General features: G+C 36.8%; 1 protein-coding gene and 1 non-coding gene across 4 annotated transcripts in view; both read right to left on the bottom strand.

Moving 5' to 3' along the window:
- The window catches only part of Cnot2 (CCR4-NOT transcription complex subunit 2), a 108,777-nt gene that overhangs the window by 40,351 nt on the left and 49,483 nt on the right, over positions 1-18,943 (bottom strand). For all 3 annotated transcript variants that reach the window (XM_004650092.3, XM_045152520.1, XM_045152521.1), the window contains exon 3: positions 9,816-9,938. In XM_004650092.3, coding sequence (XP_004650149.1) covers positions 9,816-9,938 — 123 coding nt within the window. The remainder of the gene's footprint in view (positions 1-9,815; positions 9,939-18,943) is intronic.
- Positions 4,975-5,084, bottom strand: LOC123461965. The gene has a single exon (XR_006638008.1). It is a non-coding gene; the product is annotated as a U11 spliceosomal RNA (small nuclear RNA).

Below are 18,943 nucleotides of genomic sequence, written 5' to 3'. Positions count from 1 at the left end.
GACTTTAATCCCAGCACTCGGTAGGAGGACTGCCATGAGTTCGAGGCCACCCCAGACTACTGAGTGAATTCCAGGTCAGCTAGGGCTAGAGCAAGACCCTACCTTAAAAAACAAAACAAACAAAAAAAAGAGTGGTGAGTGGAGAATCACAAAAGAGAATGTTTCAGAGGATGAGGATGTTCTCTGGTCTCCAAAGAAGAATTATGCTGATATTGACCATGGGTAACACAATGAAGAGAAAAAACATTTATACTTTGACAAGTTTAAAGTTCATAAACTACACACACCAATTATTGTAAACCAATGGAGTATATACCAAACTAGCCTAAGGTAGGGGCTGAATTACATAATTTTAAAAATAGCATTAACAGTATTCTCTGACAGAGCATCAAATAAGATAAATATCCTTCTATGAAGAAGGTTTAATCAGACCAATTACATAAATATTTGAACTATATATTCCTAATTAAGCATAATCCAACAGGTTAAAAGATGGCTGACAATATTCTTCTATTTAGTACTATAGTTATTACTGTTATACTATCTGGAAATACTTTATGCATATTAAATATTCAATCCCAAATAGCAAGAAAATAAATAAAAGGAGATGTATTATATTAAAGCTTTAACTGATAATGAAAGTTCTACATAAAATGTGTAAGAACCGTGACTGCTATCATTCTTAGCTATAAATGCAAGAACATAGTTGCTTCCAGGTTTCAAATATGTTGCATGATATAACTGCACAAGTTAGAATGATACATCTTAAAAAAATAGCTTCTCAAACATTTGTGTTTTCTGTAACCTCCGAAGAGCAGACATTTTAGAGGCCTTTCTCACAAAAGATAGATATAAATATACAAGTGAAGTATATATGTCCTAAGTAGTAGCCCTCTGAGTATGGGTAGAGGAAGTAAGAAGAGAGGTCCAACACAAAAGCTATGGCTCCCAAAGGAAGTTAGTTGAGAGCAGGAGCTAGGGTAATGTGTTCAAACACTATGCACTATTAAATCTCACCTTATCTGTTGCTACATGAAGGTTAGTAAATAGTGCATTATAATAGCCTGGCAAAGCATCAACTGTTATTAACAGGCAAGAGAAATCTGAGTGGGTTTTAAATGCTAAAAGTTAATCATAAAAATGAATTTACTTTTCTGGAGGTCATTTAAATCTTATAATCCATTTGAAGGAATATTTAAAAGTGTCATTTTTATCAGAAGATAACCAATCAAGCTACTGCCATATAATGATTACTTGTAACACTTGTTTCTGTTAAAATTAATATAGTAATTAAGTATAATTTTAAAAAGTAACAGAATTATTTCAATTATAATAGCACATTTTGTTTCAAAATATATCAGTTTAAAGCAGGGCGTGGTGGCACACACCTTTAATCCCAGCACTTGGGAGGCAGAGGTAAGAGGATTGCTATGAGTTCAAGGCCACCCTGAGACAACTACATACTGAATTCTAGGTCAGCTTGGGCTACAGTGAGACCCTACCTCGAAAAACCAAACAAACAAAAAACAAATGTGTGCGTGTGTACATACATACATACACACACACACATATATATATATATATATGAAACTTTAAATATTTTTATTTGTGTGTGTGTCTATGTGAGAGAGAGAAAGAGGGAGAGAGAGCAAGCACGAGACCACACACCAGAGCCTCTAGCACTACAAACTAAACTCCAAATGCATGCACCACCATGTGCATCTGGTTTACGTGGGTTCTGGCGAGTCAAATTGGGTCCTTAGGCTTTGCAGGCGAGCATCTTAACTGCTAAGCCATCCCTCAAACACAAAGCATATTAAATACAATAAAAATTTTGGAAATCATGTGAGAAAAAAAATGACTTTCTCTGAAAAACACATCACAGAAGAGAATATAATACAGTATATATGTAAAGGACCCAGCTTTGTAGTCAGTACATAATCTGGGTACAAATTCTGGTTCTGTCGCTTACCTATGGAACAATCCAGGCTCACTTTCTTTCCAGTAAGATGACACTACCACCTCATAAATTTGAAGCAAAGTAAGTAAGACATGTCAGCTACAAGTGCTCAATAAAACTACAGAAGCTGCTAATAACCAATGCTTTCTCTCATCACAAGAACTCTTAGTGTTAGTACCAAGTCTGTACCTAAGAACCATTTAAAATACTAGCTATATAAGCCTGGCCTGGTGGCACACAGCTTTAATCCCAGCATTCAGAAGGCAAAGATCCATGTGAATTCTAGGTCCCCCAGAGACAATATAGTGAACTCAGCCTGGGCTAGAACAAAAACCTACCTCAAAAAGCCATAAATAAATAAAATGCTGGCTGTTCTTACATTAAAAAAAAAAAAAAACGCCACCTTTGGGCTGGAGGGACAGTTTAGTGGTTAAACTGCTTTCCTGTGAAGCCTAAAGACCCATGTTCGACTCTCCTGATCCCACATAAGCCAGATACACAAAGGTGAGGCAAGCGCAAGGTTGCACATGCCCACTAGGTGGTGGAAGCATCTGGAGTTCAACTGCAGTGGCTGAAGCCCTGGCCAATTCTCTCTCTCAAATAAAAAATTTAAACAAAGGAAAAAACCCCACCTTTATATAATTTGTTGATTAAACACTTTGTAATTATTTTATAGATACTTAAATTAGATGTATTTCACAGATATGTCATTGTATCCCCTCATTTTACAACAGCATTTTTAATTTTTAAAGTAGCTGTTTTTGAAGATTATGTGATTGCTAACCTGCTTAAGAACCTTTAAAAGTCTCTTTCAAATAACTTTCATTTGATTTCATTGACTTTTTGAGTAGGCACCAACTTAGCTATCACAGCTGCACCAAACAGCGACATCAGGTTGGGCACAGTGAAACATGGCCAGAATCCCAGCACACAAGAGGCTGACGGAGGTAAAATCATAAATTTAAGGCCTGTACAGGTTATATAGTGACTTTCATGACAGCCTAGGACACATAGTGAAATCTTACTTAAAAAAACAAAAAACAGGGCTGGAGAGATGGCTTAGTGGTTAAGCGCTTGCCTGTGAAGCCTAAGGATCCCGGTTCGAGGCTCGGTTCCCCAGGTCCCACGTTAGCCAGATGCACAAGTGGGCGCACGCGTCTGGAGTTCGTTTGCAGAGGCTGGAAGCCCTGGCGTGCCCATTCTCTCTCTTTCCCTCTATCTGTCTTTCTCCCTGTGTCTGTCACTCTCAAATAAATAAATAAATAAATAAATAAATAAATAAATAAATAAATAAATAAATAAATAAATAAATAAAAATAAATAAATAAAAAACAAAAAACACCAAAACCCCTAGTGTATTACTCATATTTTCTTCTAAACGCTTGAGCTGTGAGAATTTAAGAGAATTCTACCCGCAAGTATCTACAGATAATTGTTTTTCAATTGGATCCACTTCTTGTCACTCTTTAATGAACACTGAGAGTCTATTTCCTAATTATTAGAGACTAAAAATACAGTACTAGCTAGACAGACAAAATTCCCAGCATCTGTCAGGTTTAAATTCTAGTGTAGTAAACCATAACCAGGTTCTTCAGTGCTGGGATGGACTTCTGAAATTCTGGAAAAGAACAGATGTATGAGGCTAAGGTCATTAACAAAATAAAAGAATGAGCAAAGGACATCCTCTTGGGTGATCTATTTAAACAGAGAACGTGATATAACAAAAGAGAAAACCACAAGGACCTTTAAAAAATAAAAAAGCAAGCAAGCATCAAGACAAAATAATTCAAACAGCTAGAGACTGAATCACCCTAACTGCTACTCTATGTAGTTAAAAATCAAGGTATCTTTATTAGTTGGTATAGGTATGTAGTCTAGTCCTGTAAGAAAACTAGGTCTGAGTTCAAAATAATTTCTCAGAAAATTCAGAACATGCTCTTCTAGTTTTCAGAGCTCCTTAAAAGTAAAGACTAGGTGTCACATTTCATCTTCTCAGCACATAAGAAGTAAGTCCTGCCAGTTGTGGTAGCACACACCGGTAGGATATTGCTGAAGAGGTGGAGGGAGGAGGATCAAGAGTTTGAGGCCAGCCTGGGTTATACATTTTCTTGCCAGATGTGGTGGCTCATACCTTTAGTCCCAACACTCAGGAAGCAGGGGAAGGAGGAACCCTGTGAGTTCAATGTCATCCTGAGACCTCATAGTGAATTCCAGGTCAGCCTGGGCTACAGTGAAACCCTACCTGGGGGGGGGGGGAGTCCCCACAAGTTTGTACTTCTCAAATGATTATGCTTAAAAACAGTGAAAATAAATACATAGTCAAACTCATGAAACTAGAAAAATTATTAGCAGTTAAAACACAAATATATAACTTTAAAAACTCTAAACATTATTATTCTTAAAGAGTTGGGAATTACTTAAAAATAATTAGACTAACAAGCTGACTTAATCTTGAAAAAGTAATTAAGTAATACATGTATTTATAATATGTATAAAAACTTTTGCATTCCAAAATATCAAATAGAACATTCTAAAGGAAATTACCTGTCTCTCTTAAAATAAAAGATCTTTCAAAATAAATAGCAAAAATTTTTTCTAAATTATTTTAATTATGTAGATAAGGAAGTCATATTTTATGTTATATGAATGATAAATCATAAAATTTGGATTTTTAAAATAATTTTAACCATACTAAGTGGCATGAGAGTACTGATTTTTTTTTAAAGTATTTAATGTATGAGAGAGAAAGAGGCAGGTAGAAAGAAGGAATGGGCACTCTAGAGCCTCCAGCCACTACAAAGGAACTCCAGATACATATTCCACCGTGTGCATCTCATTTATGCGGGTACTGGGTAATTGATCTTGGGTCCTCAGGCTTTTTTCTCTCTCAATTTTTATTAACATTTTTCATGATTATAAAAAATATCCCATGGCATTCTCCCCCCACTTTCCCCTTTGAAATTCCATTCTCCATCATATCCCCTTCCCATCTCAATCAGTTTCTCTTTTATTTTCAGCTGCCCGCGTACCAAAATATTATGCTTCCGAAATCTCCTGATGTCGATTCCACACGCAGAGCAACTGAACTGCCCTACATGTGCCACTCACGACAGAAGCCCTTTTTCCTCAGGCTTAATAAGCCATCTCTCCAGCCCAAGAATATTGATTTTTAGACAGTAGCTTAATTACTTTTATACTTATGCATAACTTTACTTTAAATTTTATAATAGACAAAAAATAATCCTATTTGGATGATATGCAAAAATTACCTAGAACATTGAGTCAAATAGAATACTAAAAAACATTAACAGCAACATTTCTCAAACATTTATTATATGTCCAGTTACAATTAATTATTTGTTCAATCCTTAAATATACCTCTGAGTTACATACTATTATTGTTCCTATGTTACAGATTAGAACTCTTAAACACAGACACTACAACTTGTACTAGGACACACAACTAATAAATCATATAGCAGAATTATAAACATATATAGGGTTCTCAGAACTCATAATTCCAATCACCAAAAGGCATTGAAAGGAATTTTGTCAGGCAGTTGTTATAAAATGTATACATGCACAAAGTGTATAGTAGGAAAGATCAATCAAGAAAATGAAACCCTCCTTATTAAAAGCTAGAGACAAGATTAAAAAGAGCAGCATTCTTCTGCCACTGGGCTACATTCCTAGCAAAGAGAAAAATCCTTATGAAAGAAAATCAGTATGAGCATAGCTATGCAATTGTGAAAAGCACGTTTATCAAAATCAACATTGTGGGGTGGTAGAAATGGCTTAGTGGTTAAGGTGTTTGCCTGCAAAGCCCAAGCACCCAGGTTTGACTCCTCAGAACTCAGATGCACATGGTGGCCCATGTGTCTGGAGTTTGTTTGCAGTGGCTGGAGGACCTGGCACACCCATTCTCTCTCTCTCATAAATAAAATAAACAAAAAAGCAACATAGAACACTTCAGTAAGATCCTCCAATGGTCTACAAAACTAATGCAATCCTGACATCATCTCAGTATAATACACACAAGATTTTGAGAACAGACTAAAGAAATATCAGATACTTATGTGCTAAGGGGGCATACTTCAACCAGCCAAAAGTAAGTGGTCTAATTCAGGAGTGGGCAAATTACTACCTATGGGCCAAATCTAGCATACTCGTTGTTTTTATGTAAGCAAGGACTGTTCTTTACATTACAGGTGGTAATATGATATTCCTTATTTTGCCTCTTAGTCCACAAATCCAAGTTACTATCAGATTTTTTAAGGAAAAGTTTTCTGATCCATGATCTAAAATGTAAATTGGGAGGGGGGGGCTGGAGAAATGGCTCAGCGGTTAGATACTTCCTTGCATAGCATGGTATCTTGGGTTCAAATCCCCAGGAGCCACAAAAAGCCAGATGCACAAAGTAATGTGTGCATTTCAAGCTTATTTGCAATGGCAGAAGGCCCTGGTGTGCCCATTCCCTCCCCACTTCCACTTACAAATAAGTAAATAAAATTTAAAATAAAAATGTTAAGACAACTGAGTAATATAAAAAGAGAAAAAAAAGTACCTGCTATTTCAATTCTCACCTAAAATAAAAACATTTCTAATGGACATAAATCATAAATGAGAATTAAATTCAAATAGTGCTAGAAAAAGTAGTAGAAAAGATAAAAGTATGAACTCAGAACTGAAAACCACTAAAAAAAAATCCCTTGGGCAGGGGATGTTGCTTATGAGTGCTTGTCTAGCATATGCAAAGTGCTGGGTTCAACCCTCAACACCACAAAAACAAACAACAAAACAAACTACCACTTGTGGTGGTGGCATGTCTTTAATGCCAGCACTGAGGCGGCCAAGGTCAAAGGATCACTATGAGTCTGAAGTCAGCCTGAGACAGCACAGTGAATTTCAGGTCAGCATGGCCTAGAGCAAGACCCTACCTTGAAAAGCCAAAAACTCCCACCACAGCCAGCCAGTGGTGGTAGAGGGGTGTTCAGCAGTTAAAGAGATGCTTACAAAGCCCACCAGCTCAAGTTCAGTTCCCCAGTACCCACCTAAAGCCAGGTACAAAGTGCCACATACACCTGAAGTGTGTCTGCAGTGGCTTCAAGAAGTCCATGTGCATACATGAAAGTACACATGGAAATAAATATATTTTTTAAATTCTATAAAGTAATGACACCTTTGCAGAGATAAATTTAAGCTGATTTAAACATACAACGCAGAGGCAGATGTACTGAAGCATTAACAGTAATACAATATCAATTTTTCTGTTTTGTGTATTAGCTAAAAAACACATTGAAAGCTGCAAAGATGGTCATTAAAGGTGCTTGCTTGGGGCTGGAGAGATGACTTAGCAGTTAAGGCACATGCATGTGAAGCCTAAGGATGCAGGTGTGATTGATTCTCCAGGACTCACATAAACTAGATGCACATAGTGGCACATGCATCTGGAATTCATTTGCAGTGGCTAGAGGGCCTGGCGTGCCCATTCTCTTCCTCCCTCCCTCTCCCTCTCTCTCCGCCTCAAATAATTAAGAAAAACTTTTTTTTTAAGTGTTTGTTCACAAAAACACAAACTAAAGATAAAAGATTTAAAAAATTGAGGTATCATAACCAATAAAAATGACAGATATCTGAATAATAAAGACCACAAAATAAATTGAACTGAAAATTTTGAGAAAAAACTTATAGGAAATGGCACAAACATAGGCAAAACACAGAAGAAATACAAATGGTCAATACCTATATGAGAAAGATACATTATCCTCTGTGTATGTCTGTATGTTCAAAATTAGGGGTGCTTTTATATATATAAACAAATTTTTATCTACTAGTAAAGGTTTATTAGCTGGTCTTTTTTTTTTTTTAAAAAAAAGAAGCCACAATCTTTTTATTGGAAAGGAGCAAGAGAGAGAAAGAAATAACATAGGGCCTCTTGCTATTGCAAACTCCAGACACATGTATCATTTTGTGCATCTGGTTTTATGTGGGTACTGTATTAAACCTAGGCCAACCCAGACCAGCAGGTTTTGAAAGAATGCACTTTTAACAACTGAGCCATCTCCCCAGCCCTCTTAGTTGGTATTCTAACAGGCATGGAGAATGCTGATGAGAATAAAAGTAAAGACATTCTGTAGAAAATGTCAATATGCTTCAGAGATTTAAAAAAAAAATCAGTATATAAATGAAAACACTTGAAGTATGAAATTAAATGTCTAGTGGTGAATTATTCTTGATACAATTAAGCAGGTTATTTGTTCTTCCAATTTTATAAATATTAATACAGACTTCCTATCCTATTGGGAATTAAAAAAAAACAGTAATCTTTGCGGTAGTAACTGTTGTTAACACTACCTTACAGATGTGGACACTGAGATTTGGAAAAGTTCTTGCTAAGAGACAAAGTCAAGACTCAAAGACATCAGTATTGCTTTACAGTCAATGTTTTCCATCTATGTATTATATTATCTGAATTTAGAACAAAAAGTTTCCTAAAGCAAAACATTTTTTTTGCGTCTGTGACATCAACTAGGCTGGAAAGTAAAGATAGGAGGTAAAGAGTAATACATGTGGATGGATAGTATTGCTGAAGGCAGACATTTCTTTGTTATTTTTTAATACAAGTTCTATTTCGGGTTTCAATTTGAAAGCTTCATATATTCCTCAATGCTTTTTATCAGCCCTTATTTCATTACCATTTTTCTATCAAGCAACTTCCATTATACAAGCACAGTAACATTATTCAAGCACAGTAACACAGAAACAGTTTCTACAATAGGGTAAAATGTATTCTGTATATTTTGCAGCACTAAATAGCAAATCCAGGAATCGATCTCTTGCTCATGTTAGCCAAGTATTTTACTACTGCACTATATCCCAACTTTTTAAACCTACAAAGTCAGCCTTTAAGATATAAACAAATGTATAGAGATACTCTCTCAAAATAAATAAATAAAACAAAAAACACTAAAAGCAACATAATTGCTTTAAACCAGTAAGAACCTTAAGTTAATAGCTAGAGGAAATTAAGGAATAGCAAATTTGAAAGAAAAAAAAAACAAGCCGAGCAGATACAAGATCTAAGAATGTACTTGGCTTCATTAAATGATAGAAAATATACTTTACAGCAACTTTAACAGGCTTTGAACAAATGAACTTAAAAATATTTTAATAAATTTCTTAAGTGTAACTTGTATATATTCTAAAACTTCATGTCAGATAGGAGTACTTAATTACTAACCTTCCAAATCACATAATTCATAACCCATAATATACTGTCTGTTATAGTCTTCAAAGATTTATGGCCATAAACTGGGCATAATCCAAGCCCTGGGGAGGCAGAGGTAAGATGATCTCTGTGAGTTCCAGGTCAGCCTGGGCTAGAGTAAGACCCTATCTCAAAAAAAAAAAAAAAAAAAAGACTTGGCCATAGTACCCCTAACTAGAGAGGAAAGATATTATAGCCACAAGATTACACAGTAAGGATAAAATTTTAATGAAACTTGCCATTATATTTGTATAAACCTGTACTATGTATGTATATTTGCTTTAATATCAAAAATTCTTCCCATGTTATATAAAACAGCAGATGATCTATGAGTTAGTATTTATTCCATGTCTTTTAAGTATTTCCTACAACTATATTATCATATCCCAACCTCAGAATCACAGTACATTAGTATTTTAATGTTTCCCTTTAGAATATAAAGTCTTTATCTTTTAATCCCCAGGGCATACAACCATGCCTACCATATATGTCATTCAACATAGACAGTACCTTGGAGTTCCTAAGCTGCTCTTCAGGAATCTAGAAGCAGTCACTGCTAAGTAAGCACAATGTAACTGGTTAACTTACATCTTTTTCTGACCGATGTGGGAACATAGAAGACTGGCTGTAGTACATGTTTTCATCATGGTAGTCACTGTCGACCCCCTCTACAAACTTCTTTCTTGAAGCACCAAACATGCTGTTTGTCACCTAAACAAAAATATTACTTTTATCAAGAATAGTAGTTTGGAAAATGTCCAGATTTACTTTAGTCTTATGTGGTAAATAAAAAGAGTTCTAAGATCCTGAACCAGATAAACTAAGGGCAGATGGAATTCATGATAAAGCTATAAATCTAACTATAACAAAGGTATCACATATTGATTTTTACACCTAAAAGTGAGAAGTAAACAATTCTGCCTAATTTTAAGGAGCTAAAATAATTTACTCTTTAAAAATGATAGCAAAAAATATAAATTTCCATACATAAATTTTTATTGAAGTTTAGATTAAAATTAATCAAAATCTTCACATACACCACTATGACTACCTTTAAAATTACCATTGTTGAAGAGCATGTTATCTTTACTTACAACGTAAGTTTACTTATACAGCATTTTTACTATGCTTAGTTTTAAAATTATCTGCTTTCAAGAGCATTATTACCTTTACTAATAACATACTTACTGACACAGCACTTTTAAATTACTTATTTCTTGGCCTGTAAGCCTCTGCGTTCACCTGGCTCCGCCTTCCATTGCCACAGACATGTTGGCCACTTTGCATCTGGCTTTACCCAACTGCCTGACACTCAGACCTGAGCCAGAAGGCTTGCAGACAAGTGTTTTTAACTGCTGAGCCCAAAAATACAGTTTTCCTTTTAAATCAGCATGCAAAGGCATACTGGAATTTCATCAACTCACAAGCATCATAAAACCAGATAACTGTTCTTTTACTGCACTGAGATAAACGTATGACTTGTTTTGTTTACTGCTTATTAGTTGTTTTGTATTTTATTTATACGAGAGAGAAAAACATGGGGGGGGGGAGGAGAGAGGGGGAGGGGGAGAGACAGAGAAAGAGAGACAGTGAACACATGCGCGTGCACATGAATGGTATACTAGGGCCTCCAGCCACTGCAAAAGAACCCCAGACATATGCACCACCTTGTGCATCTGGCTTATGTGGGTCCTGGGGAATCGAACCAAGGTCCTTTGGCTTTGTAGGTAATTGCCTTAACCACTAAGACATCTCTCCAGCCCTATTATTCTGTGGCTCATACTGTTAATCCCAGCATTTCAGAGGCTGAAGTAAGGGGATTGCCCTGAGTTCCAGGTCAGCCTGAGCTACCAAAGTTAGCTTGGGCTAAAGTTAGACCCTTATACAAAATAAATAAGTATATAAACAAATAAGCAAGCCTTACCAAAATAAGTGAAATTTGTGCTCAATTTTACTTGCTTTTATTTTTTATCTATATAATGTTTCCAAAACAGCTGACTGAGGTGAAATTTTCTTTTGCTTTATGGACTAGTTCTTTTATGTAGCTAACCCAGGCTGGCCTCAAATTTCCAGTTTTCCTAACTCAATCCTTCTGAGCACTGGGATCAAGAGTATGCCATGAAGCCCTAAGACTATGTAATTTAGGGGCACTGTGTCTTTTCCTTTATAGTACTCAGACTCAAAGTATGTCAAAATGTCAATGACAGAACAGATTTATGCAAGATGACTATATTTTTCATAAGTATATTTATATCAAATTTGATCACTTATCTACTCATGATCAAGGGTATTCTCTTTAGTTTAAATTAAATAATTTCCTTTAAATCACATTTCAAAGTGAAGTATTATAGTCACTACTGAACTTGAATATTACAAACTATATAGGCCAAATTTCATGTAAAACTTTGCTGAAAGTACATATGCTTTCATTATTTCAATGACTACTTTAGATCTTAAGTTCCCTGTTAAATTTGTAGAAAATTCCATTATTTATCCTTCCTAGTGAGGTCTCAGAAAAAGTGAATGGTGATACTATAACCATTAATCATGTTAAATGTTTTGGGACATTAATCTTTTTAGGTGTGTAATGCATTTTCAAAGGGTCTATTAACTTCTTAGACAATAAGTATTTAATTTTCTTTGGACAATAGATTCCCTGGTGATTCTTATGAAAACTATTCAGTAATTCTGAATGTAATTTCAGAGAAGGAATCCATATACCAGTCTACCAAAGTTATAAGTACTCCCTAACATGGGGGAAAAAGGCATTCATTAGTGGGCTTCATTTCAGAAACAGTGAACAAAAATTCATTTGGCTTATGTGTAAACAACACATTAACTTATTTTTACAGGACTTTTACTTCTGAGCTCTAATTCTAAGAAAGAATGAGCATGGAGAAACATACATAATTGAAAAAATTTTAAGTGAATACCAGGGTACCTCAAGTTTTTTATGTATAAATTAACTCAAATAAAAAGTAATCTCATCTTTTGATATTATTTGAGTAAGATTTATCATCAAAATCAACTTTCGACTCCCAAAATTCCAAAACAGATTACACAGGATAAAACACCATGCTTAATATTATGCAAATGCTATGCTTCAGGCAAAAAAAAATACAAAAATGTTCATCTCCTATCAATACCAGATTTCTCAGCTGTGTGCATGACTGGTAGTTGGGGAGAGCACAGAGGAAGGGAAGAAGTAAGGAGAAAGGGGCCAGAAGAGAATATACAGAAGTTACTTTTACTTTGTGTGCTTTCACACAGAAATTGCATGTCACTATAGTTCTGCTAAAGTCACTTCAGATGTGGCTTTACCAAAAGACAGAAAACAATAGAACAGAGCTCCCAACAAGTGTGCCCCAGAATATAGATGGGTGCTAGGATAACACAGAATTCTGAAGCATGGCAAAATTAGAAAGAAAAGTGAGGAAGAGGACATCATTAATTTTTCATAGTAGCCATTATTTAATTTTAAAAGGAAATCTTTTATTCTACATATAATGATAGGATGTGGTAAGAGAATATTTCAGAATAGGTAGGATTAATAAAACTGGAAAGCAAACAGAGAAACAGCCATAGCCTAGCCTCAGTAGTGTGATTCAAAAATTATGAATTAGGGCTGCAGGGATGATTTAGCGGTAAGGTGTTTGCCTGCAAAGCCTACGAACCCGGGTTTGATTCCTCAGGACCCACGTTAGCCAGATGCACATGGTGGCACATTCATCTGGAATTTGTTTGCAGTGGCTACAGGCCCTGGTGTGCCCATTCTCTCTTTCCCTCCCTCTTTCTCTCTGTCATTAAATAAATTGATAATTTTTTTTTTTAAGTCATGAATTAGATGGTGAATGTGGGAAGATAAGTCAGAGCTTAGTGGTAAGGGCTACATCACAATTCTCAGGTCTGGGTTTTATTCCATGAGATGGGAAATCACAAGAGGGGAAGCTAAAGAGTAACATAATTTGGCATATAAAAATATGTCAATGATTCTAGTAGACTATGGAGGGAAAGAAAGTAAGCAAAAAAACAAGTTAGGAATACAGCAATAGAAAATGCTAGCTTGGTCTATAGCCACCCCACCTCACATGTGCCAGATCACATAAGTTAAGTAGCCTTGGGCCTGGTTATTACTTGGATGGGAAAATGCTAGCTTGAACTACAGAAACAGCAGTAGACTTGGTGAGAAGTGGCTGAATCAAGGATACATTGAAGAACAGCAGCTATGGATGGGTGGATGGTATGCCATTAAAAAGGAGGGTGTTCACATTTTCCTCCTGGAAGGGAATTAAGTTAGGCAACCTAGAAATTATGTTCTTTCACAGTGTGAAAAGGGATAGGTCAATATTATATTGAAAATATTGGCTATATCATGTATATTAAAGTCAATTTTGTAAAATAAAAAAATTAAAAACTAGTTCAAATTAAATCATACTGCCTCTTCGCATAAAACATAAAATCTGCTAAAATCTTTGGTAAAATCTGGTAACTTTATTTTTTGGTTTTTGGTTTTTTTGTTTTTTTTGAGGTAGGGTTTCACTCTAGCTCAGGCTGACCTGGGATTCACAATGTAGTCTCAGGGTAGTCTTGAACTCACAGTGATCCTCATACCTCTGCCTCCCAAGGGCTGGAATTAAAGGCATGCACCACCATGCCTGGTACCTGGTAACTTTATTGAACCTGTATAACTAACCATACAGTTTGACTAGTACCATGTGAACTCTCTTTCTCCTTTTGATTTTCACACGAGATTATAAATACACAAAGCAGAAACTAAGATTTCACCAAGAAAGATGTTATATACCAGAATCAGTGTTTCTTTTTATTTAACTTTTTTTTATTGTTAATTTTTATTTATTTATTTGAGAGCAACAGACAGAGGCAGAGAGAGAGAGAGGGAGGGAGGGAGAGAGGGGGAGAGAGAGAGAGAGAGAGAATGGGCAGCCAGAGCCTCCAGCCACTGTAAACAAATTCCAGATGTATGTGCCCCCTTGTGCATCTGGCTAACGTGGGACCTGGGGAACTGAGCCTCGGACCGGGGTCCTTAGGCTTCACAGGCAAGCGCTTAACCGCTAAGCCATCTCTCCAGCCCCCAAGTGTTTCATTTTTAAAAAGATTTTTATTTTCTTATTTGAATTCAGATAAGAGACTAATGGTGTGTGTGTGTGTGTGTGTGTGTGTGTGTGTGTGTGTGTGTGTCTGCTACAAATGAACTGAAGATGTACTACTTTGTATATCTAGCTTTATGTAGGTACTGGGGAATCAAATTATATACTTTGTAGGCAAATGCCCTAACCACTAAGTCCTCTCTCCAACTCTGAGAAAGTGCCTGCACCTTTCTTGAACACAAATCAAAAACATTTTAATCATTTTATTTATTTCATTTCTCTATTTTTTTTGATTCCACAAGCAGTAGCATATTCTAAAAAGGAAATAGAAAAGTTAGTTTATACTAAATTTTCTTTATTCTCCACCCCCCCCAAAAAATGAGCTAAGGTAACAGAAAGGATTATGCTGGGGACAAAACAGAAGCACTTAATGGTTAAAATTTCCCACTACTCTATTTTTTGAGGTTTAATTTTCATTGTGAATTCTAAGGTATTAAATATATTAATTCAAAGTAAAGTTCAGTAAGAAAATAATTACAGAAAAGAATATGCAAAACCTCTAAAATTAGAAGAGCAGGGTGTGGTGGCGTATACCTTTAATCCCATCACTCAGGAGGCAGAGGTAGGAGGATCACTGAGAGTTCAAGGCCACCCTGAGACTCCATAGTGAATTCCAGGTCATCCTGAGCAGGAATGAACCACACCGCCCAAAATTAGAAAAAAGTGGCTCAGTTGCCAGTGATGAATAAACAGATGAGATGAAGAGCTTTTTAAGTGGTCATAAAAGTGGAACTAGAGCACTTTATAAATATAACTAGAAAACACATATGTAATTGTTGTAGTTATTTTTCGTTGCTAGGACACAACACCTGAGCAAAAAAGCAGCTGATTGGAGCAGATTATTTTGGCTATAAACCTGAGAAGAAGCTTCACGATGGCAGGGAAAGTCGGTAGAGCAGAGAGGCTGGACGTCATTTCTGCCACAGCAGGTGGAAAATAGCATCTAGAGAGCTAAACTCTGGCAAGGGGGAGCTAGCGGTAACATCCCAACACTCTCCCCCAGCAACACATCTAAAGCAAAGCTCTACCTCCTAAACTGCCACAAACTGGGATCGGGTGATCAAAACATTTCAGTTTATGGGAAGCATCTGAGTGTTAAAGAGGAAGAAAACAGAAAAAAATTAAACCTAACAGACTATATAACCAAAGAAGAAAATTACTTAATCTAACACAAATATCTTTCAGCAAGTCCTCTTGGAGAGGAGCCTTCTCTGAAACCTAGAGTGCTGGTAAAATGCGAGCCTATCCAAAGAAGCAGATTCCTGGAACAACATTGCATGGCAAAATGCTTGGTCCTTTTCTGAAAACAAACAAGATGATTTAAAGTCTTTTCCCAAGTAGTCAAGGTCTAGCTGTAGATTACAAAGTACCTGTACACTTCTACAAGGAAATTACATTTCATAAATGAAGCCGTACTTAGATTTGCTGAGTCCTATTTGCACAATGACTTTTTCAAAATGTGTGTCTGACCTACTCTTTCTTATCTTTATGTCAGTTTTTGTTCTGTAACAGTTTTTTTAAGGGGCCCTAGCTGGTCTTCCATACTTCAATGAACACTGCTGAGTGTTGAACTATATGAACTATGAAAAAAAATGTGCTAATGAAGACAGAACTTGACTAACAGCCCCAATTTTGAATAAAGAGCAAACCTATAATTAAGTGACAATATGAAAATCAATTCATGTCCTTTGCAAATCCAAATAAGAGAACTTCTAACAAACCTTCAATCAAAAAATAAAAGATGAGGGCTGGAGGGATGGCTTAGCGGTTAAGGTGTTTGCCTACAAAGCCAAAGGGTCCAGGTTCGATTCCCCACGACCCACGTTAGCCAGATGCACAAGGGGGCGCATGCATCTGGAGTTTGTTAGCAGTGGCTGGAAGCCCTGGTGCACCCATTCTCATTCATTCTGTCTCTCCCTCCCTCTTTCTCTGTCAAATAAATAAATAACAATAAAATATTTAAAAAATAATAAAAGATAGGCTGGAGAGATGGCTTAGTGGTTAAGGTGCTTGCCTTCAAAGCCTAAGGACCCAGGTTTGATTCCCCAGGACCCACGTAAGGTGGCGTATTCATCTGGAGTTCGTTTGCAGTGGCTAGATGCCCTTGAGCAGTCTTTCTCTCTCTCTCCATATGTGTGTGTGTGTGTATATTTATGTGTGTGTGTGTGTGTGTGAATACACATACACACACACATATATATGTATACATATACATACATACATACACATACACACATATATATGTGTGTGCATATATATATGTATGTATATGTATACATCTTCCTCTCTAAAAATAAATATTAAAATAAATAAAAGATGACAAAGAGGAGGAGGAAGAGAAGAAGAAAGAAGAGAAGGATGAGGAAGAAGAAGAGGAAATAGCAGTAGTGTGTTAAGTGGTATAGGTAGCAAACTGGCCCAAGACAAAACATATTTAAGGGCTCAAACGTAAGAGAAAGAGCCAGAGTAGTGAACATGCCTTTAATCCTAGCACTCAGAAGGCTGAAGTAGGAGGATTGCTTTGAGTTTGTGGCCAGCCTGGGCTAGAGTGAGAGCCTACCTCAAAAAACAAAAAAGTGAGAGAAAGTCCAGGAAACAACAAAATTTTCAATATGGCCAGGCATAGTGTGGTACATATCTATAATCTTAGCAGTTAGTAGATGGAGGCAGAAGAATCAGGAGTTCCAGATCATCTTTCTTAAAATTTTTTTTGTTTATTTTTATTTATTTGAGAGCAACAGAGACAGAGATAAAGAGGCAGAGAGAGAGAGAAAGAATGAGCATGCCAGGGCCTCCAGCCAATGCAAATGAACTCCAGACGCCTGCACCCCCTTGTGCATCTGGCTAACATGGATCCTGGGGAATTGGGCCTTGAACCAGGGTCCTCAGACTTCACAGGCAGGCTTAACCACTAAGCCATCTCTCCAGCCCCAAGATCATCTTTTTAAAAGAGATTTAAAAAAAAATATTTATGGGCTGGAGAGATGGCCTAGAGGTTAAGCGCTTGCCTGTGAAGCCTAAGGACCCCGGTTCGAGGCTCGGTTCCCCAGGTCCCACGTTAGCCAGATGCACAAGGGGGCGCACGCGTCTGGAGTTCGTTTGCAGAGGCTGGAAGCCCTGGAGCGCCCATTCTCTCTCCCCCCCTCTACCTGTCTTTCTCTCTGTGTCTGTCGCTCTCAAATAAATAAATTAACAAAATAAAAAAAAATAAAAAATAAATATTTATGTGTGTGAGTATGTGTGACGGGGGGCGGGGGAGGGGGGAGCGAGGCAGATAGGAAATGCGCACACCAGGACCTCTAGCCACTGCAAATAACTCCAAATGCATGTGCCACCTGTGCATCTTGTTTACATGGGTACTGGTGAATCTAACCTAGTTCCTTATGCTTTGCAGGCAAGTGCCTTAAATGCCGATCCATCTCTCCAGCCCTGAAGATCATCTTTTACTACATTTTGAGAGCAGCTTGGACTACATGAGACTCCATCTCAACTAAAATAAAGATTTAAATATCCAACAAGCAAAACACTCTTCAACTCTGTCAACACAAGTTCTAGAAGGAAAATACTAGGAGAGAAAAGAAGATAGGCCCTCCAGTGCTAGGTTAACAGGGCAGCATATAGGCAGGGAAACACAGTTCAAAGCTTTTCTTTGTGATAATGTAAGTTAAATTTTCCTCTTCTATCACTGTATTGTAACCTCTGTTTTCTCAAACTCTAAGGATTTATTGTAATTATCCGTATCATCAATATTTTTTCCATCTCTATTAGCATTTACTACTAGAAGCCATTCCAACAACTTCTAGCTAGGTATTTATTAATCCATTCTTTGCTTTTAAATCTACTTTCCAATTAGCATCCAAAATCATTTACGTACAATCTTGTGTTCATGGATCTGCCATCAACGAACAAGCATGGTGACTAACACTTCTAATACCAGGGTCACTGAGTCTCAGGTCAGTCCAGGGTAGAATGAGACTCTGCTCAAAAAGCCCAAAACACAAAATAGTCTCCCCAAAGAAAAAAAGCCTTACAAGGCCCCACTGTATCTGTTACTTCCTTTTTGCTGTGAGCAAACACCCAGGCAGAAGCAACTTAAGGAAGGAAAGGGATTTAATTTAGCTAATAGTTTTGAGGGGAAGTTTCATGGTGGGGAAGGCAGAACAGCAGAAGCAGAGCTAGTCATACCTCACCAGAGTCAGGAAGAAGGTAACCAGGAAGTGGTGGTCGGCTAGAAAAACCTCAAGGCCCACCTTCAGTGACCCACTTCCTCCAGCAAGGCTCTACTGCTTAAAGGTTGAACAAGCTGAGGACCAAGCACTCGAACACATGAGCTTATGAAGGACATTTTTGTTGTTGTTGTTTTGCTTTGTTTTTTAAAAATTATGAGCATTTTTAATTGCTATAAGAACATTTCATATTCAAACCACACCTATACAATCTCTCTAACCTCTCAATTCACAAGATCCCTTATTCAACTAAACTAATGCTGTATTTCCATTCACCCAAATGTAAGTTTATTTCTACCCCAGGGCCTTTGCACTTGCCGTT

This window comes from Jaculus jaculus, chromosome 6 (genome assembly GCF_020740685.1).
Source record: "Jaculus jaculus isolate mJacJac1 chromosome 6, mJacJac1.mat.Y.cur, whole genome shotgun sequence".
Lineage (NCBI taxonomy): Eukaryota > Metazoa > Chordata > Mammalia > Rodentia > Dipodidae > Jaculus > Jaculus jaculus.
Note: the sequence above shows the minus strand (reverse complement) of the source record. Positions and strands in the feature narration are given on the sequence as shown.